Source organism: Uranotaenia lowii, chromosome 3 (genome assembly GCF_029784155.1).
Source record: "Uranotaenia lowii strain MFRU-FL chromosome 3, ASM2978415v1, whole genome shotgun sequence".
Taxonomy (NCBI): domain Eukaryota; kingdom Metazoa; phylum Arthropoda; class Insecta; order Diptera; family Culicidae; genus Uranotaenia; species Uranotaenia lowii.
This window is the reverse complement of record NC_073693.1, coordinates 55,981,734-56,004,004: the sequence shown is the minus strand read 5'-3', so window position 1 is coordinate 56,004,004 and position 22,271 is coordinate 55,981,734. Positions and strand designations below refer to the sequence as shown.

The 22,271-nt window shown below is 33.7% G+C and overlaps 3 protein-coding genes across 5 annotated transcripts in view; all 3 read right to left on the bottom strand.

The window, feature by feature from the left end:
* LOC129754534 (centrosomal protein cep290) overlaps nucleotides 1-16,604 on the bottom strand; it is a 41,885-nt gene extending 25,281 nt beyond the window's left edge. Inside the window, exon 1 of the mRNA XM_055750670.1 lies at nucleotides 16,486-16,604. The gene's annotated coding sequence lies outside the window, so the exon portion shown is untranslated. The remainder of the gene's footprint in view (nucleotides 1-16,485) is intronic.
* LOC129754535 (vitellogenin-1-like) lies at nucleotides 1,096-16,638 on the bottom strand. Of its 2 annotated transcripts, XM_055750672.1 has the most exons (5): nucleotides 16,498-16,638; nucleotides 4,805-4,949; nucleotides 2,211-2,459; nucleotides 1,513-2,146; nucleotides 1,096-1,442 (listed from the first exon to the last, which is right to left on the bottom strand). In XM_055750672.1, the coding sequence occupies exons 3-5, from the start codon at nucleotides 2,449-2,451 to the stop codon at nucleotides 1,187-1,189; spliced, it is 1,131 nt and encodes a 376-aa protein (XP_055606647.1). In that variant the 5' UTR covers nucleotides 2,452-2,459; nucleotides 4,805-4,949; nucleotides 16,498-16,638; the 3' UTR covers nucleotides 1,096-1,186. The 2 variants fall into 2 exon arrangements, with proteins under 2 accessions (XP_055606647.1, XP_055606646.1); XM_055750671.1 differs by lacking the exon at nucleotides 4,805-4,949.
* Nucleotides 16,639-19,220: 2,582 nt separating this feature from the next.
* LOC129755031 (nedd8-activating enzyme E1 catalytic subunit) lies at nucleotides 19,221-20,851 on the bottom strand. 2 transcript variants are annotated; one of them, XM_055751331.1, is made up of 3 exons: nucleotides 20,809-20,851; nucleotides 20,553-20,737; nucleotides 19,221-20,489 (listed from the first exon to the last, which is right to left on the bottom strand). In XM_055751331.1, the coding sequence occupies exons 2-3, from the start codon at nucleotides 20,716-20,718 to the stop codon at nucleotides 19,297-19,299; spliced, it is 1,359 nt and encodes a 452-aa protein (XP_055607306.1). In that variant the 5' UTR covers nucleotides 20,719-20,737; nucleotides 20,809-20,851; the 3' UTR covers nucleotides 19,221-19,296. The 2 variants fall into 2 exon arrangements, with proteins under 2 accessions (XP_055607306.1, XP_055607305.1); XM_055751330.1 differs by having other exon boundaries at nucleotides 20,553-20,823.
* Nucleotides 20,852-22,271: the final 1,420 nt, after the last annotated feature.

The following is a 22,271-nucleotide window of genomic DNA, read 5'->3' as shown; positions in this document are numbered from 1 at the left end:
ATATTATTTTAAGATTTTTAACTTTTTATTATCACTTTTCAATTTTGGTGTCATTTATGTGATTACTATTATTTTTAATATTTTTTAATGGTTTTTTTTAAATTTCTGTAATTTTCATGACTTTTGTTATTTTTATATTTTTATTTTTATTTTGGGGTTTTTTTTATCATCTTGTTATTTTGGAATTTTCTGTTCATGTTTTCCATTTATATAATTTTTGTTCTGTTCAATAATTTGTCCTTTTTTGTTCAAAGCTCTGAGTGATTTTGCATTTAGGAAGTTTTGTAAAAATAAGCAAATAGCTATTTTAGTTCGAAAAATAAAAAGATTCCATCAGAGAAGTGTTATTCGAAATCATTAATCAATACAGGGTTGGCCTGAGTTGGAAAAATATGGCCATTGAAAAGTTTTATTTCAATTAGGCATTAAGGAAATTTTCTTTGATCTTTAAAGATTTAAGTGAAATGTGTATTGCGTATCCATTGTAAGTATTTTAATTTCTTTTGAAATGTCTTTTCTCTAGCATTTTTTTCGAGAAGGATGTTTTATAATACTATGCTGATAAAAATTGTGAATTAAACTTGTTGCTGTTATTGAATGTTGTACTCTGATTAGTCAAATCAAGGGATTGAAATCGAGAGAGAATTCTTTGCATTTGGAATGATAATGATCAAAATTCCACAACTGCTTCACAAATTGCAACAATATGCAACATTTAGCGCATTTTCACTGTCTCTGAGCACTGGTTTCTCTCATTTTAACCCAACCCTTCTAATTCTCTCTAACAAATTGCAATAAATTACCACGAATTCATTCATTGGCTGCACAATTTGTGTGATCATTGACGGATTTTCTCCCTTCATCTCAGTTCCCCGAGTCAAATCCGTTCATTTTTTGGAATCACAAAAAAATATTTTGTGGAGTATACAACATCTATCATGATGTCCCGAGTAATGTATGCCAACGAATTGCTTTCTTTTTTTACTTCGTCAGTACGCATTTCCTTAAACTTCTATAAATACTTGAATCTTAATGAATCTTTAATCCCAAGAAAATAAGGGTATTTCTTTCAACATTTCAAATAAAAAAAATAACTAAATAAAACGGAAACATTTCGTACAACGATTCGATTTCAGTATTGTTAATATAATAAGACACTTATTCCTAAACATTCAAAAGTAGGACGTTACTTCTTAACGTAACCAAACGGTGCCTTGTTATTGGTCTTCAGGAAGAAGCTACCCTTGGCCGTTTTTGGACAAGCATAACCCATAGGAATGGACCTACCCGGACATGCTCCGGTATCCAGGGAAGAAATCGAATTACACTTGGTAGCCATCATGTTGTTTTCCTTTCCGGGGACGACCGTTTCCGCGAACAGTTCCCAGGCCCGAGCATGGGAACATGCCGGATCTAGGCAGCCGGGCTGGACAGAAACAACCCTGTAATTATTTTTCGGAAGGTTCATAATTTACACATGGTTTTCTCCAAAAAATCAAACAACAAGCTTACCCATTGGGATAGAAATCGGCATCGCCAATTGGATCCCGTTTTCCGAGAACTTTAGAGTTAGTGTGAATGATGTCTACGAAGTCAGCATCTCCACGCGCTATTCCGCTCAACGCTTCGCCTTCGTTGAAGCATGGATTCGCCGGATCCAGCCCGGTTATCCGAGGAAGTGACTGGTTGGTCAGGAATTGGAAGTGCCGCCCAGCAGATCCCACGATGTGTGCCCCCAAGCTGTGTCCAATTAAATGGATATTTCCTATTGGAACATACTTGATAAGGCCTTCCAATCCCTTGGCCAAAGCTTTACCCAGTTCATTTGTATTGAAGGCAGACCACGTGTACAGGGTGTCCACGTACTGGGAGGTGTCAATAACTATGAAATTGTTATCCCCTCGTTCCTGGTAAGCCAGGTAGAACGTGTCGATGGTCTTGCTGGGTCCTTTGATGTTCGAAGTCCATCCCGTAACCAAGATCACTGTATTTATGGATTCATTGAAGGCGGAATTACTCCAAAGGTCATCCGATTCAAGCAGAGGAATAGTTAGGTTGTTATCGTTGGTCATCAAAACATAATTCATTTCCGAAATATTTACAGAACTTTCCGATTCTGTCGCATTTGTGGAAACGGCTATTGAACCTTTTGAGTAGAAATTTTAAAATAAATTTCAGAATTTCATTATTCCAATTAGGTTCTAACTCACATATCTTATTGATGGTTGCAGCCAGAGCTTCCAAAGGGACACCTGCTATCGACTGCTTACCGAAATCAAGCAGCTGTTCCGGGGTAAAAATCTCGGGTAATTTGGTGGCCACTCCTACTGCCGTTCTACCGGCTACCTTGGCCACATCGCCGGTGCGTTTGGCCAGATCTCCCAAATCGAACGTTGCTACCGGAAAGACTAGCAGACATGCTCCCACCAATGCCGCCTGGACCAGCAACATTATTGGAACTGGAATGTAAGTATAACGGTTAACTTATGGTTTGATTGATATCGTTAGCTTAAATGATAAAGCTTGAAATTTAATTACCCCGAATCCGCTCTTGAGTGTCAATATGACACTATTCGAAGATTGGAGGCTTTTAACTTTAATCGGGTGCATTCAAATAATACAATTCATATCTTCGGGGACCCTCAATGAATGATTGAAATCTTTGATTTTGCATTATTACTTTTTTCATGGAAGCACCCTGAAAACCCAGGAAAAAAACTCCCTTTCGCTTAAAAGCGCTATAGATATCTCACTTGTTTTTAACCGATTTCTACTAAATTTATAGTTTTAAAAATCTCGTAATGTAACTTAAATTTCCCAGACATTATTCATCTACAACACTTCAATTTTCATTATTCGAAGTCTAAGTACAACAATCCGGAGAAACATGCTTCGGAAAAAGAATGTAGATCAGCTACGAAATGCTCAAAAAAAATTTTACTTAGTGTCCAAGAAAGCTGAAGTTAGAATCTATACTTTTCACATACATAGGTATATATTTTTTGAATTTTTTTAAAAGGTCATGACGACAAAAAAAACCGTACTTTCCTATCAATGAACCGTCAAAATTATAAAGTCATACCTAAATTTGAAAAGATGATTGAAAAAATGTCGTTATTTGGCACACTTCAGCATTTTTGGATTTTCAAAATACGAAACACAGAATTTTTAACGGAGCTGTTTTTAAATTTTTTTGTCAACTTGCTATTTCTGCAGATTTTCTTGCACTAAAATTCAACTTTGCACGAATTTTGAGTACACTGAGGTTTTTTTTTACGCGGTTTTTTTTACACGGTTTTTTTTACGCGGCTTTTTTTACGCGGATTTTCGAATTAACGCGGTTTTTTTTACGCGGATTTTCGAATTAACGCGGTTTTTTTTTACGCGGATTTTCGAATTAACGCGATTTTTCAGAGAAAATATTCTAAGACTTTTTCAAAGGAAAACACTTAGAATCTTTTTGTAGTTGGGAAAATGTTAGCTCTGAGACTAAGAACGTGATACATGAGATCTGTGACCTGAGACTTGAGACCTGAGACCTGAGACATAAGACCTGAGATTTGAGACCTGAAATATGAGACTCGAGATCTGAGACACGAGACATGAGACATGAGAACTGTGAACTGAGACTTGAGACTTGAGACCTGAGACATGAGACATGAGACATGAGACCTGAGACATGAGACATGAGACATAAGACCTAAGACCTGAGACCTGAGACATGAGACATGAGACATGAGACCTGAGACATGAGACATGAGCCATGAGACATGAGACATGAGACCTGAGACATGAGGCATGAGACATGAGACATGAGACATGAGACCGGAGACATGAGACCTGAAACCTGAGACATGAAACCTGAGACATGAGACCTGAGACATGAGACCTGAGACATGAGACCTGAGACATGAGACCTGAGACATGAGACATGAGACATGAGACAAGAGACCTGAGACCTGAGACATGAGACCTGAGACATGAGACATGAGCCATGAGACATGAGACATGAGACCTGAGACATGAGGCATGAGACATGAGACATGAGACCGGAGACATGAGACCTAAGACCTGAGACATGGAACATGAGACCTGAGACATGAGACGATCTGAATTCCACACTGTCAAATAAGCCTCACTATATTCTACTATTCTATTAATCTAATTGATTTTGTTTTTTATCTTAAAAATAAACTATGATTGTACGCAAATTTTTAAATAATCATGGTTCTTACGCGTTTTTTTAGTAACGTGCTTTTTTGCGCGATTTTTTTAATTAAAATGGATTTTTTACGTGGATTTTCGAATTTTGGGTTTTTTTTACGTGGATTTTCGAATTAACGAGGTTTTTTTTTACGCGGATTTTCGAATTAACGCGGTTTTTTTTACGCGGATTTTCGAATTAACGCGGTTTTTTTACGCGGATTTTCGAATTAACGCGGTTTTTTTTTACGCGGTTTTTTTTTACGCGGAACAAAATACCGCGTAAAAAAAAACCTCAGTGTATATTATCACAAGATTTTCGCAATAAATTTATATTCATCATAAAGCCAGTTTCGTATCGATTCTAGTGGTGTAAATACAGCTAACATTGAAAATTCATCAAAAATTCTGTGTTTCGTATTTTGACAATCTAAAAATGCAAAAATATGCCAAATTGCGTCAACTTTTCAAAATTTGTCTGAAGTGACTTAAAAAATTTTGACGGTACGTTGATTGATAAAAATTCAGTATTTACCACCACTTCGTTGCATTTTTTTGTGGTCATAATCTTAAAAAAAAAATCAAAAAAATATATACCTACTTATGTGCAACTTCTAACTTAAGCCACTGATGAACTGATGTACAAGCTACGCCTTGAAACGTGTGTAAAGTTCCAACGACCGTTTTCAATCAATTTTATGTGTTTTGGTTGAGCCACCAGATGTCTCCAAGGACACCAGAGAGAACTGTCAAGAAGAAAGTGAAATGTAAACAAAACAAAATAACAAACTATTAGTCAGTTATGAATATGTCGAATTACTATTTGACGAGTTTTGAAGATTTGCAACACATTTATGATTTGCGTAATGGAAATTTTTTAGCTTTAAGCTGTTTTTCTAATTGTTTCAAACTAGCATGAAGCACTAAATAGAAACAGATATGATACGATAAAATGCTCGCTCAGAATAGCCAAGAATCGGTATTGTTTCATGAGATTTTTAGTTTTAAGCTCAACTGGATAAAATAACTGGTTCGTCTGGCTTGTCCGAAGTTCTTAGTTAGTCTTTTTAAGTAAAAAGAATGAAGATAAAATGAAACAGGCAAATTTACCATGCTGTGAATATATTGAAGCCGTCCATTCTACTACGATGTTAATTTATCAATTTTTGAGATCATATACGATTGTGCTCTTCCAAGAATGAGGCACTTCAAAAGTTTAATCGGCTTGTTTAAATGATAGCATTCGAAAATTTGTACTGGTTTCTGGAATATAATAATTCAAGCTTGTACATCTGTTTGTTATTTCGGCAGTCTCTGTAGTGAAAAAAAATATGATAATGCTATTTTCCCCAGCTTTAAATTATTCGTAGTTAATCTAATTGTATAGAATAATTCGTCTTATTGTATTTAAATTTATTCATTTTTGAATTCAAATACCATTGCGTCCTTTCGAAAAATTGTTACATTTAAAAGAGCTATCTAGAGCCATCTATTGCGCCGTTCAAAAGTTAGGAATCTAGCAACAGATGGCACTGTTTTTCGTCATTTTTTAACGGTTTCTTTAAAATAGAGCACTGGAAATTTTACACAAGTTTCTGAAGATTTTTTGTTCGAGCTTGTACATCTGTTCATCTGTGCTTAAGCCTTCTTGGTCACTAAGTGAAATTTTTTTTTAGCATTTCGTAGATGATCTACAGTCTTTTTTTCGTGGTATGTTTTTTCGGATACTTTTCCTTAGACTTTGAATAACGGAAAATTAAAAATTTTGAAATACAAAACTGGAATCCGAATCAGGATTTTTTTTTCAACGATGATCCAAACTGAAGTTCAGTAACAATAAACTGGATACAGAATCCGCATTCTTATCACAAACATCGAATTTTAATGATTATAGCAAATTTGGAACCACATAATCCGGGATTATTCGAGCCTAAGCTTTCCAGATATTTTTCCCCAAGTATACGGACCGTGCAAATCCGGGATATTTTCATAGGTATCCGCCAATATCAAAATAATTTCACGATGAAAACACTTGACTTTTGTTTTAAAAAATCGTTTACATTAATTTTGATAAAATTTACTCAAAAAATGTAGGCGTGAAATACTTAATCTTAATGTATTAAATAATTTTCTTTATTTTGCAAATAAAGTGCAAAACTTCGGGTAAAATGTGGGCGATTTGGAAAGCTTAATCTAATCTTATTTGAATTCGATATTCGGGACTTAATTTCAATCAACAAGTTGAAAAAAATTTTGAAAAACTGTAGAAGAATTATTGACCTGGGATGAGGTTTCAAGGTGCTGAGTCGAGATTGTTACTCTTGAATCGTTTTAGTCGTTCATCAAAATTTGTGGGTTAACTACCAACATATTTGAGTTACATTACGAGGTTTTCAAAAAAATATATTTTGTAAAAATCGGTTGGAAAACAAGAGAGATATTGGTTTTAGTCAGGAGTGACCCCCCAGGGACTGTAACAGGTAAAATTTTTTGGGACGGATGAGGGTTAAAATAACCTGTTCAGTATCGAGTTTGGGTAAAACAATGTAGGAAAAAAGTATGGATTTTGGATCGAGTTTTGATAGGACGTAACAACTTCAAATTGGAAAAAACTAATGCCGAACAGGGTGGATAAAAATTGATGATGTTTTAAAAAGAAATCGGATTCAAGTTTTAGCTGATTTCATTAAAGAGGAATTGTGTGAATATTCATTGCTTTTACATTTGTTGAGTGTGGGGTTTTTATTGCGGGTCGGGTTTTTATTGACCCACTCAGCATCCTCGTCAAACACAACTTGCGGAATATCAACTAGGTCCATGAAAAAATATACCCATTCCAAATTCACTGAACTTCACATATTTTATTCACTGAAATTTGGTAGAAACTTTGATTGAAATCAATTAATAAAAATCAAGCCTTATTGACTGCTAATTTAATTCGTGATTTAAATCATGATTTAAATCAGCTTGATTTAAATCAAATCCACCCTAATGCCGAATGAATCAAAAATGTATAAAATGTCGAAATCTGGTGTTATTTCAAAAAAGGTTTTTGACCGATAACTCACTTTTTGCTGCGATTAGAAATGTTTTTCGGAACTTCGGTGGATTGGTATGAAATTGGTATGGTATGAGAATCGACTTGTAAATAAATTAACAATTGGTTAAAACCTTATGTTAACTATGTATATGAATAAAGATTATATATGGCATCTTTAACTTCATTTTCAATAATGGCAGTCTTTAAAATAACTGAAGAAACCAAAAAAGAGAAAAAAAAATAGTATAAATGACGAATATCATCGAGTTTTGAACACAAATGTCCCAAATTCCTAGAAAACAAAAATGACAAAAATTAAAGACAATAGAGAAAATATAGTGAAAATTGGTCAATTTTGGGAATTTTATTAAAAAATTGCAATGTTTTGTATTTTTGCCATTTCTGTAATTTCTTCAATATTTGTAATTTTTTTTAGCTTTCATCTTTGTAGATATTTTTATTATTTTTGTTATATTCCTGTGAATTTCGGCATTTTGGTCATTTTCGATTCTTGTTTTCATTTTTAGTCACTTTTTTTTTACCTTTTAATCAGTTTTTTTTTTCATATTTGTTATTTTTGAAACTTAAGTTTTTTCTGTCATTTTTCGCGTTTTTTTCTCTTTTTTTTTAATTTTGTCTCTTTTGTTTTTTTATGTCATTTTCATCATTTCTATCATTCTTTTAATATTTGAGATGTTTGTGATATTTGTCATTTTTGTCAGCTTGTTTTTTTTTATGTTTAATTTAATTTTTTTTTTTTCATTTCTGTCATGTTTATAATCATTGTCAATTTGTTATTTTTATAAATTATATTACAACTCTTTTTTATATTATTTTGTCATTTTTGAATTTTTTGTTTTTTGTAAGTTTTTGTTATTTTGATCATTTATGTCATTATTTTTACCCGCAGCACGTAGAGCATAAGCCTTACAATCTGCTAAGCCATGTGATCAAATCCCGGTCACGGCGTACATAGTACACTTTCTGTGGGTTGATGGTTTTAGCATTTGTAAGATGGAAGCAACCATATCCTCGAAAGATGTATGCTAAGAGTTAAGTAAAAAGTTTCATTGAGATCCTATATGTGTTTGTGTTGATTTTTTAAACCTTCCTTTGTCTAGTTGTCATGTTTGTGAATTTTGACATTTTTTTCCTATTTTTTACGTGTGACTTTTTTTTTCTTTTTTGTTCCTTGATATGGTTCATGATTAAATTCAATGTTTTCTTTTTTTTTCTTATTATTTTTCGGACTACCCAACTGTAGAAAAGTAACAAACCTAGTGGAAAATGAAGTTGAGTTAGCATTTTAATCATAAAATGATTTATTTGTGCGTTGTGCTTTTTTTATTTACTTAATTCTCAAACATTCATATAAATCTACCGCACTAAAGTTCTGAAATACGATGAAAATCCCAGGAAGTAGATTTTAGGCCAAAAACTGTTTATGTGTTTATGCATTTTTGTGTCATTCGCCACCAAAAATGTTTCGATGAAATCGGGGAATTCAAGTGATATTTGCGGCTCAAAAATCGATACTTCGGGTGCTTTGAAGCACCCCTAACTCAAGACCAATTGAGCTACACTTTTGCGAAAGTCATTTTTTTGGATCAATCGACAAAATATGTAGATATGTTCGGTTTTTAATTTTTGATGATGAAATTTATCCCATGTCCCGAAAATTCATTGCCTCTCTAATATCAATGTTTATTGTGTTGGTGTGAGTTTATGTTAAAAAACAGTATCTAACGTTTTTAAGTGGAACTGTTCAACATTTGATTGGACGTAAGGACAAGCCTTGAATACGCCCTTTTGACGTACTGTAAGAAACGTTGATCACTGTTGCTTATCACAGAATCAGCATCTTAAATCATTCAAAATATCGATCCCAGGTGATTCATGTGAGACTGCAGCTACTTGTTATGGACAACCTGTAGGCATCTATGCGTACAAAAAAGCATACGAGTTACGGAGAATAAACCGCACTTCCCAAGGAACGCTGAGATGTTCGCTTGGAAAGAACGGATCTGAGAGCAACAGCAAAAAAGCGCTGGACTTTGCAAATTGGGAAAAAACAGCTATACCTCGTCGTACCCTGATAGCAGTTAGCAGTCATCACTAACGTCAATCTGGATGGGAAGCATCCAGATTATGCGTTGAATTTCAATTGTTATTCGACGACTCCAGTTTCAGCAATCTATATCTGACTGATTCATAACAGCAGCTGTTGGGTTTTACGAATGGGAATGCTTGTCTCTAATTCATATGCAGTGGAAAATCACCTGTTGCAGTATGTCTCAATTATCGGCCGTTTAGCAGTTGTCAAATGGATTATATTTACACAGTACTTACGCAAACATGGAATATTTTTTTCGAATAATAGTTATTTACTAATTGGTATTCGTAATTGAAAAATAATTCAAATATTTATCACGTTTTAAGATCGATTTCAAACGTGACAACTACACATTTGGTTTTGTCCCAACGTAGCATGGTAGATAATTCATATCTATCTGATTCGTTCTATGATTAGTTAGACATTGGATTTGAATTTCTATGAGTAAGTAGCTAAATAAACTTATTTTTAACCCTATTATTTTACTTTCACCTTTCTTTTCTTTTCAACTTTATAGAAAGGCTCCGGCTTCTATGATTAAGAGATATCGTTGATAATATCAATTTGTTGCTGTTTATACGAATCAGTTAACAATAATCTCCGACTGTGTTATGCATCCCTTAACAATGTATTTGAAATGTATTTTAAATTAAGAAATTTAATACCAAATTCAATGTTTTGTTTTGAATCCTGGAACAAAAATGTATAGTTTGCTTCCCACCTGTGCAAAAAATTCTCCTTTTTCCAAATTTTAAGGCTATGATCATTTAGTATCCGGGCACTTTACTTCGTTGATAGTTACGTTACTAAACCTCGGTTGATTATGAAAAGGACTATCTTGCTTATTTTTTTCAGATTTTTGTTTGAGATATTTACGATGCAAAAAGACATGTTAAAAATAATTTTGCACAATCGCTTTGGAAATTTTTCTCTGTCGCCTTGTGAAATCATGAACTGTTGGGTTTTTCTGAATTGTATTTGGCCCAAATGGTTAAGATGTATGAGGGGCCACTCTTGAATGCTCACGAAGTTCAAACTAAGCATCGGAGTGGAACCCTTGATCTCAATCGTGGTTAAAAGACTCTGGATATTGGGGATTACTGAATGCAGACCTCTTAACAATGCAGTAAATCCGTTTCCGGCAGCTAAAAAGTGTTGCCTGACTAGTAAACACCAAGTAAATAACTAAAATTATTATGCTCACTATTATAACAGTGAGCAGTTCTGTAGATCGCAATCTGTGCAACCGGTTTTTTCGCAAGGAGACACCATTGGACCAGGTTCTGATGGATGATGATAGATGATGGTTCTGATGGACCAGGAAATTCATGTTAAAACCGAATTTAAGAGGTCGAATTCTTCGAGATGTCTCCTCATGAAAAGGTTCCAACCAAATTCCGATTGGTTTTTCCAGGTGAATTTGTGTAAAATATCATGATTTTGCAAAGGTTTTGCTTCTATGGTAAAAATAATAGATCATTACATGACTGAAAAAAGTGTGCAAAGATAAAAAAGAGATTTTATGATAAAGTAAGAATATTTTTTTTAAATCAACGGTAAATAATTTTTTTAAATTTTTTTTAAATTAACTATTATATTAGCACCTTCATTTCCTCCATATAGTTTTTCGATCAAATGAATAGTTTTTAAAATACACACGTTTGTAACTGCCCGGATTCTAAATGATCTTAGCCTTATAACACATGCTGAGTATCAAATCGCTTCAAGCTTTTTACAGAAAATTTCAAATGAATTCATTTTTACACCTGCCTTATTCCAAGCTCATCTGAATTTTATGACTGAATTATTATCAAATTAAAAACAAAATTAAATCTTGTTGCGCGAAATCAAGAATCAACCAAATTCCATAGATATCTAAAAAACCAAAGTTCAATTCGTGCCTACCTGAAATCTTTAATGATTTTGATGAACAAAAAAAAAACATTCTGCCATTTTGTCGATTTTCATTTCCGTTTGAGGTCAGAAATTCACAATGTTCTATAAGCTTTTTTATTGTTAAACAAGATTAAACAATATTTAAATGAGAAAAGATAAGATTGTAATTAATAATTGGATTTTTGCTGCATTCAAATGGTTTGGAATCTTTCACAGTACTGAATTAGGCTAAAACTTTTTTTATATTTAAAAGAAAATAGAATTCGTTTCTTTTCCAATGGTTTTTCCTTTTTAAAACTTTAGTATCTAACACTGAAATTCTGATTGGAAATGCAAATCAAATTTCAGATTCTGCTATTTTGAGACTGAAATTTAATTTCAATCAATTGGATATGAAATCACTTGATACTTGAAAATGCTTAGTTTTAAACTAAGTGACATTAATGATTTTTTACACCTTTAAAAAATAAGCGGATCATAATTTTCTCGGTTAACAGTATTAATCTTTTTTAACATGAAAGAATTTTTTATGTTCAACCATCTGATTTTTTATAGTTCGCGGAGAATCAAAAACAGATATCTTCAGAGGAAAACTGTTAACATTGCAACAATTTAGCTTTAGAGAGCAAATAAATTTATTTCTGAACTAGAATCACAATAACTAGGATTCAGAATCAAAACTTGTAACATAGGTCGTCATAATGAAACCTGGGTAGACATGAGCATTCCAAATTTGAATCCATAAATCAGGATTTTTAGAACTACATCATCAAAAAAAAACCTGAAGTACCTACCTATGTTATACACATAAATTTCAGAAAACGATTTCAGCACAAATGCGCATATCAGGATCACATCAAATTACATATATTCTAGGACCACTTGTAGAAAATTTCTGAATTCGAAATGCATAGAACAACAAGGTTGCTTGCGAACCGGGAAACCGGGAATTTCAGCACCTCACCAGGAAAAATTGTCATGTTTAAATTTTTTTCACGGAATTTCAAAAATAATGTCTAGATTTAAGAGTAGTTTTTAACAGCCTCAATCTCAATATAGATTTATTTCATAAACGGTTATTTTCGTTCATTAATAAACAAACGAAGTTTAAATCTTTTTTTTATCTAATTACGGAGCAATATGTGATTCTCCGCGTGTGCTACACTTACAAGCAAACCTCAAATGTTATAAATTTAATAATGAAACTATTATCGACAAAACTAAACATATACCTAACTGACTACAGTCGAACGTCGATAAGTGGGAGTCCAAAGGACTAAACTTTTTTTTCTCGTTTAAAAAGGTTTCTAACTTAACCAGATTCTTTTTTATAGAGGGTCAGCAAAAAAGCATTAAATTGATTTAGAAACGCAACTATTCAATGGGTATATGATAAAAATCCACTGATTTATAAGAATACAGTTGATGCTTAAGTTCGAAGTTTTCTCGAGTGAGTTCCAATATGGAACTGCGGATATTTGCTCTTGGTAACCCAATATTCTTTTAGTACCAAAACTTCAATACAATACTGGTATTTTCTCTAATTTCCTTTGTCTAGTAAGGAAAAGGACTGTAGCTTATAGAGATTTTACATTGTCACTTAAAGAGGTTTTGTGCTTTAAAAAGCTTGGGATTTGGTGTTTTCTCTCACTTATAGAGGTTTCTCGCTTATCCACGTTCGTCTGTACCGGTTTCCTACGTTAAACTTTTTCTTGAAGTTTCCTATGTCTTATGTAAAAATTGTACCGAAAAAAGCTCCTATCGACATCCAAGTTAATCTGTGATCCAAGGTCTTTACCCTTATACAAAATGATAGCTTACATTCAAAGGATTAGAGTTTAGACTTGTCTTATGCACGATTTCCTATATTTTCACAAATCTTTAGTTCAAATGACTAGAGCACTACTAAGGTTATTCATTATTTTGTATTGAAAAGATAAACATTTTTTTCTAAAACTTGTCTTAGGATTTGTACGAAAAAATATAACTGCATTCAGAAAAAAGCAAAATATTTTAAGTTTTGTTAGACAAATCCCCATTAAAGTTGACAAGCTGATTTGATATTATATTTCGATGTATTTTTTACATATTTCTATGTAAACTATACCATTTCTTACTATAACTTAAAAATAATTCTATAATATTTCACAATGGCTAAATTGTAGGGGAGAGTGGGGTATCGTGGGCCATGGGGAAACGTGGGCCACTTTTAATATCTCAGATGTGTGTTGAGATAAAAATCTCAAACCAACTGTCATCGTCGTCGCTTTGCGTGAGCATATGTTCCTATATGTTGTTGACTGAAATACGAATCATATGCTTCATTTATTTATCAAGCAAAAAAAAGTTAGAAAAATTTACTTACATAATTAAAAAAACACCCGCTAATTTCATCGATGCGGAACCTAAAGTGCATAACAAAAATATGCTCACACGCTTATGATCAGCTCTCTTTTTTATTTCATCATCTGAATTTGCTTTAAAATAACGAAATGAATTATGAAATCACAGTTTTGGGTGAACTCATAAATTTTGCATGTTATTTGGTCAATTTGGATTTGGTGGCCCACGATTCCCCACCATTTTTCAAAATCCAAAAAATATTGCTTTTTTTAAAACAGTCAGAATTTGGGGGAAATAAATTATCAAAAAATTTAAAAAAATACCTTATGATACCTTGAAAATGTAAAAAACCATACCATTTTTTATTTTAATTTTATCTTTTATAATAAAGAAGTTATGGAACACGAAAAAAAGTGGCCCATGATTCCCCACTCTCCCATACATATCTACTACATTATAGTTTCAAAATCAATTTAACCGGACTTATTTTTGCAAAATTATTGAAATTTTGAAGCAAAACAACGAGTAGATGCCATTTTTTGTTAGATTCGTTTAAAAAAATCATGAAAACCTGTCAATTTGATACGAAAAGACTACGTGTTAAAAGACGCCGAAGCATTTGTAATGATTTCAAACCGGCTAACAAGTTTTGGGATATACCTAATGGTTAGAAATGTGAGGCCCTTTACATTGATTTTTTTTTAAATCACCATAGTTTTATATTAATAAAGGAGTATAATAAATGGAATTTCATTTTTCCTTTGGTTTTTTATTTTTAAGTGAATTATTTTCTGGATGTTTTGAAAAAAATAATTTCTTGGATTTTAAAAAATAGTGGGGAATCGTGGGCCACCAAATCCAAATTGATCAAATAACATACAAAGTTTATGAGTTGACCCAAAACTATAATTTCATAATTCATTTTTTTTTATTTTTAAGCAATTTCAGGGAGGAAATAAAAAAGAGAGTTGTGCATGATCGAACAGTTTGCCTCGCAATTGTTTTGGCAAAATTCGTTTTATAAGATTTATGATTGTCTCTATTGCATTGAAAAAAATTCGCAGAATATTTTTCATATCTGTTCATTTGGCGTAAGAGAACTTGACAGATAGGATAAATGTATTTTAATTTATGAATGTGTATAAAAAAACCTAAATAATAACCACAAGAGATGATTTGCAAATTGGTTGCGTTTAAGTGACTTATAGGTTATTCATAAAATATTCCTTTTCCAAATCTAAGATAATATGCATATGAGCATATTTTTGTTATGAACTTTAGGTTTCCTACCGATACAATTTGCGGGTGCTTGTTTATTTATGCCGGTCAATTTTTTTAAGCTAGTTAAATAAAAGAAGCATATGTTGCGTACAACAGCACAGTTGACGACGATGACAGTTGGATTGAGATTTTTATCTCAATACACAGCTGAGATATTTAGAGTGGCCCACGTTACCCCACTCTCCCCTAAAATTAAAATTGTCTGTTAAAAGCCGATTTCGTAAATTCGATAAACCCGTTAAAACTCCAGAATTAGAGTCCAAAATCAGATTTCACAAATCAGTCAGATGTAAAAACACATAATGAAATGAAATGAAAAATAGAAACTGATTGAGGAGTTTATGTTTGCAAATTGAGATTAAGGCTCAAAATTCAGAATTCCGAAATAACGTTCCAGTTTAGATCAAACAAAATCCAACCAATTTTGATATAACTCTTGCAAAGATTGGTTAAGTGATTCAATTTTTTGTGAGAATCAGATCGAGATTTTATCTGGGATTCTAAAAAAAAAAGCTCAAAAATGTATAATAATCAGATTTAAATCTGGCTCGATCTCAGAATTTCAAACTAATTTCATTTCATATGAGAGAAACTTTATTTCATATGTACAATCTGTTTCAACCTTTTTTTAAATTCAGAATGTGATTTCTGAAAGTCAGGAATTTATCTTGAATTACCATGACTCGTATGCTTCTGGATCAAATTGAATATTTATGTTTATTTTTTGAATCAGCACTTTAAATAAAATATTTTTCAGATAATAACATTTTGATTGAATTCAGAATAAAACATCCGATCTTAATTTTTACTCTTTAAATCGATGGTAGTATTTCCAGCGAATTAAAAAAAATGGTATTCATCAAATAAAATTTGATATTTTTTAAATAAATTCCATCAAGTAGCAAATTACTTGAATGAAGATTTCAATCCAACAGAAGTGCTCAAACAAAACAGATTCAAATTTCAAATTTTCTTCTGAGCGAAGTTATTAAATTATGTTTGCATAAATGGTTATTGGAAGATGCTTCTTTTGTATTGATCGTATGTTTAAAATTTTGTCCTCATCACTTTTTTTCAAATACCCTTTTACATGAAAAAACATAAAATTAAAAATGCAATCCTATCTTTCTGTTAACTTGCATCTTTAAGTCAATATAGTGAAAATATCTAGCTGTAGTTCCATCTGATCATGTTCAAGAAATTTGCAACAGAAAACTCTGCCCTACATGGAAAAAGACACAAACATTTCCTATATTTTGTTATATCAACTTTTACTTTCAATTTCATCACCTAGATCCTTTGTGAAACTTTCACTTTCAAACAGTCTTTCTTATTAAATTCGTTAAGTTGCTTATCTGAGTGAAAATCTGCTTTTCTTCACTCTTTTTTATGCATAATTTTCACTAATTTTCGTTAAGATGTTTTTGGCTGAATCATTGGAAAACAAGCAACCGATAAATTCGTTTTAATTCAACCATACTATATGACGAACATTCAAATGATATGTTTGCGTGTTATTTTTGGAAATTTTTTGATGATCATTATTTTTATCTAATAATAACTAATATTGAAAATTTGTGACTTATACTAATAAATAACCCTCATTTACTTGATCACAAACCTGTCTCACTAGGGCTCCTCGCACTTGCCGCAGTAACAATCGGACTTCAAATTTCGCGCGCGTTATTCTATGTACTAATTCACCTCGTATTTTTCTCCGGGAATTCGTCGCGAATGCTACTCTTTCCGTTTTGCTCGAATCTCGATATTCAACTGATTCTGTGGATGGGAAAAAAAGTTTACTTTATACCGGCTAGGCTAGCAGCGGCTGCTGCAGCAGTTAATCGTGATGCGCCTATCAACAAAACACGCGGTAGACGAAGGCGAGCGTCGTCGTTTTATTCCCTTGTAAGAGTTAACGACAGCAACATGCAACAACAATAACAACAACGACGACTACTTCCAGTATGGTATAGAAATATTGAACGACTTATAAGTATATTATTGCTTTTTAGACAGTGAAACGTAGCTATGAATATGTAAATAAGATATTTCAATGAATGTACTAGCCTGATATATTCTAGGAGCGAAATTTCACAGTTCAAACGTGAAATTTCCTCATGCCAAGGAGGAAAACATGGCTGGAAAATGAGAAGGAGGCGCACGGTTACTCATAAAATCTGACGTTGAGGGCTTGGCTTTCCACGTTTTTCCTACTTCAGATCAGCTCACTAGATTCATCGAAAGTTGAATGCGCCTCTTGTAACCTCTTGTAACTTGTACCCCTTGTAACTTACAAAAGAAAATTTAACTGATCAACTTTTAACTTTTCAAACACGTCGCTTACCAACATTGAACATTTTAAACTTTCAAAAGTTCTTATTAAAACCTCATCCAATGAAAGAGGATAAAAAAATTATCGATTGTAGATAAACAATAATTGTAGGAAATATGGAGTGAGTTGAACTCTATCGCAAAGAACCATCCGAGCATCCGAGAAACAGGTTTGTGAATTAATGTGACAACTGTGACAGCGTTAATTGTGCTGCCGTGAATTAAAAGGAAGTGATCGAGCCCATTAGGATTATTTATGAGCAATCCAGCGAGTGCGGTTCAAAATTGTAATGTGTTTGTTGTGGCTTTTAAATAAGAAGACGCTTTACTACTTCGTTGACAATTAAAAATTAATCTAAAAGCCTTAAAAATATGTGCTACACTTTCAATATGATACTAAATTTACAACTTGTTACAACTAAACGCGTGGTGCGTGTTTTACTTCCAGCATTCGTATTCGAACCGGTTTTAGATAGGCACATTCAATATTAACTGCCCAGTTAACTGCATGATGCTGAATGGGCGGAACGCATAAGCGGAATCTCTAGCTTAGGCGCCTTTAAATTGGCGAGGTGACTAAATATATAATTTTCCGAAAGTATTTCCGTTATGTTAATCAGCACTAGGTACAGTTGATGCTTCGATAAAATTTCACATATTGCACGTTACTAAGGCGTACAATAGAATTTCAAAAATGCGTCTCCTTCAATGAGCTGCTGACAGAAGTCCAATTAACTATTAACACCTGACACTTAACCATAAAGAAGCTGAATTATGTAAATGTTCTCGATGAGGTTCTTTTTGAGATCTGACTCCTAAGCTAAGATTTATGTAACTCATAACTTTCTTCAATTTATCTTAAATTTTTAAAAGTTATAGAAAAAAATTATTTTTCCTATCGGCTTTATGCTTAATGTTTTTGAATGTTTGCGGCGGGTTCAGTCTAGAAAGTGGTTTAAAACACGATTTAATCACTTTATCCGACGTTTCAGCTAGGGATAAATCTCGCTATATAGGATGAAAATCCCAAGCAAAAAAACGACGTTTCAGCTTATTTTAGCCTTCATCAAGAAATAACGATGTTCTAGTTTTTCTTCCAGGTTCCGCTAATTTTTGTCTATTATTTATCAATCTCGTGCTTCTCTCAGAAGCATAACTCAAATGTTATTAATTTTATGATGAAACTCTATTCTAGAAAATTAAACACAACACGTTCGGTAACTCAAATATACTAAATTTGGTTTTTTTTTCAGCGAGTTTTGAAATGAATTATGCCAAATTTCGGTGTTTCTCGGCGTGTTTAGGGGTATACGAAATTTTTTTCATGCAAATAAATTAAAAATGTTTTAAAGAAAGTCAAAATCTGTTATTCGAAAAACAAACTATTTTCCAAAAATCAACTTTTTTGGGCTGAGCCGTTTTTAGAAAAACCGTTGGGTTTCTAAGAATGTTCATGAATTGGCATGCTTATTAAACAATCCAAGACTAACTCCAAACCTCATTTATCGTGGTTTTTTAAAATCTGAATATATTTGAAAAGTAAATTAAATATATACAATTTGAACAACAACTATGTAACACCGAGCTTTAGACAAAAATGACAACATTTACTAAAAACTACAATAATGATACAAATGAAAAAAAAAATGTTTTTCAATTTTTACTTGTTTTCATTATTGTTAATTTTGTCTTTGTTTATCAACTAACACCGTTACACGATTTTTTTAAATAATAAATGAATGTTACTGTAACAAATTGACATTTTCTTAAACATTTTCAATAGAAAGATTTTTTTTATTCAAAATAACGCCATATGTTAACGTTTAATGGATGTGTAAGTCATTTGTCATTAAAAAAAGTCCGATTGTGCAGAAATTTTGGGCAAAAAATTATATCGTTAGATTTTGAATTTCGAAATGACCTTTTTCGCGGTCACTCTAGTGTACGTAGCGTAATTTCTATTAACAGGGTATGGGTCGGTTCGACCGAAACAAGATAAAGCCAGGCAAATACTAAATCAAACAAGCTTTTTATTCCATACTTAAATAATTGATGTCATTAGAAACGCAAGTACATAGGGAGCTTATTAAGCCATTTCAATCTCATTGCTTTGGAACTTGAGCTTAATCAAAATCGCACTAGGGTTTGTTGAATCGGCTACCATAATTTCTTGGCCATCCTTCAAACCCAATTCTCCCAGCGACATGGTCAGGTTGCCCTTGGTGGCCTCCTCGATACTTTTCACCGTTGCCATATAGAGGGTTTTGTTCTTTCCATTGACGGTGGCAGTCAGCCCGGGACTTTTCATTTGAAACTCGGCGCTTTCACACAGATACTGAATCAGATCTTGGAGGGTCATCGTATTTGGATCGACCACGTCAACTGGGCGAGGAACTTGGCTGCAGGCCAAGCAATCCGCTTTCTTTTCGGCCTCGTACGTGTAGGTATAGATTCCATCACTATCGTTGAACACCATGTAGTTGTTCAACGTTTCGCAGCAGCTCGAAGCAATCTTGAAAACTTCGGTTGCGCAAGCCGCTGCAATCACAGCATTGGTGCTGGCTACCGCTGGGATAATGTTTTTCAACACACCTTGTACCAAGCGATAAGAAAGGCCAGTAATATTGAAACTATTGGCTCGCTCTTGAGCTTTTTCGTAAACCCATGTGATATGTTGTGGTTCATCCCCGTCAAGTGGAGTGTCGTTACCGAAAGGATTCTCCTTAGGCCATTGAATGATTTTCACATACTCGATGCAGTGTTCCGGCAGCCGAGGAGTGTTTGCAATAGTACACAATGGGTAGTTGATTTGCGGAGGAAACAGATCCAAAGTGCAATCAATACAGGCGGTCATTCCCGGCAAAATGACCCTGGCATTCCCTTTGAATCCCTCGGTGCCACCATCTATCAATGGAATGATCGTTGTTTCATCCACAGACCCATCTTCGGTGTATTCCACCATTGAAATCAGCATCCCATTGATCCAACGCCGAGCCACGATCGAATCCAAACCACAGACTATGATGTGGAACTGACGATAGAAATTTGAGTCGAAATCCTGAATCTTGCAGAAGTGCGGTGTCACCGTGCAGCCGGGAATGCGCCTATTAACGAATGCTGCAGCGCATTCGGCCTTCGATTTACCGATATCCGCTCGGCGGAACAGAAATTGGCGATTCAAATTCGACAACTCGATGGTGTCCATATCGATTACATGGATATCACGGAACCCCATCAAGGCAAGATCCTTAAGTAGTTCACATCCTAAACCTCCGGCACCTGTGAAAAAGGGAGTTAATATTTTGAGCTTTTAACATAATTCTTACTTTAAAGAAAACCAACCGATGCACAAAATTTTGCAGGTGTTCAGCAGAAATTCCAAGGTTTCGTTCGAAGGGGTGAAGTTCGGTGGACAAAATGGACCGGAGCGCTCGAGAATCTTCCGCAGATGATTCCAGCGTTTGCTCTGATGATCATTGTTTTGCGAATCGACGTTCACCGTTTCCATGCTTAATTGTTGATATTTCCTGTTGGTAAGTTTAATTATGATATTTAAATAAGCTTTAATTTAATTTAAAACTCTCCAAGTCAGATTTACGTTTAGCCGGCAGTTTTGCAGTAAAAATTATTATTCGCGTAAGGTTTCGAACGGGCTTATCGTTTATTTTGTTTTTGTTCGCAACATCATTAGGATGTTACGGTTCTTAAATATTTTTATTCAAAATGTATGTACCTAATAGAATTTAAAAAAAAAAAAATTAATAGTAAGATACCGTGTGAATTTCAGAATATTTAATCGATTTTTTTACATGTAAGTAGGAACTTGATTTTAGGTGTGTTCAACGAAACCCAATCGAAATCAATTGAAATGGATTGACAGTTGATCAGCTGTTTTTCCAATTGACTTCGATCGATTTCAATTGGGCTGTTGATTGAACAGCTACTCACTAATACTAATGCGTTTAGTTTGTTGTCATTTTCTATTCGACTGAGCGCTCCAGCACTCAAGAAATATGTAGTTTAAGAAATATGTTAAAAAATATGGAATAATAAATCATATTTCATAATAATTCCTTATTCAACATTTTTATCATTTTTACCATCTTATATATAGCACGGAGGACAAAATTTGCGGACTGCAAACGTTAGCCATCACCAACCAGAGCAATATCAACATTAGTGCTGCGGTTGAAACTGCGATCTGGTCATAATTGCTGCCTCATTCTTGGTAGATCCGGATCAGAGCATTCGGCATGCCTAGAAACGGAATCTTCTTTCTACTCTGGAAGCCATGTTTTCAATCGAAACATGCGGGATCACTGGACGAAAAGTGAGACACTATCCAGCAAGCGGCCAACATGTTGTGGAAACTCTGAGAGTTCCTCCGTTACAATAATTTTAAGCTCTGCATTACAATAAAACTTTAATAAACCAAAAAAGTTTCTTCATTTATGCGCCTTGAAGAAAAATCCTACCCTTCATGAAAAAATCTAAAATGAATCTACTCATCAATATGGATCAATATGGAAAATAAATAATTATTAACATAATATTATCAAATAAAACTCAGGGGATTGTTTTTGAATTTATTTGGTGTCATATCGGACAGATACAAGGACAACATCCAGTTCAAAGTTGCATTTGCTTTGCAATTTTTCATCATTTGCTGCAGCAAGCACACCGACTGATGCCACCAACACAGCACCGACCGATGCTACCAGCGCCGCACCATCGAACACGGACCACACCACCGAACACGGACCACACCACCGAACAAGGATCACACCAACCAAGCTGCAGCAACTGACACCATAACACTGTACCACCGACGCTGCACCGATTGACTCCACTTTCACTTGCACTGCACGATTCACATCCACGTCATATGCAACAGAAGTTGAAACAAACCAAACCAGCTGTTTTTGACAGTAAACAACTGCATGTGTGTTAGTGTAATAGAAATCGATAGAAACGAATCCTGCCTCCGAGCTTGATCGTTTTCGATTGGTTTCGATCGATTTCGATTGGCTTGATTGAACGTCAATTGGATTAGTTTCGACC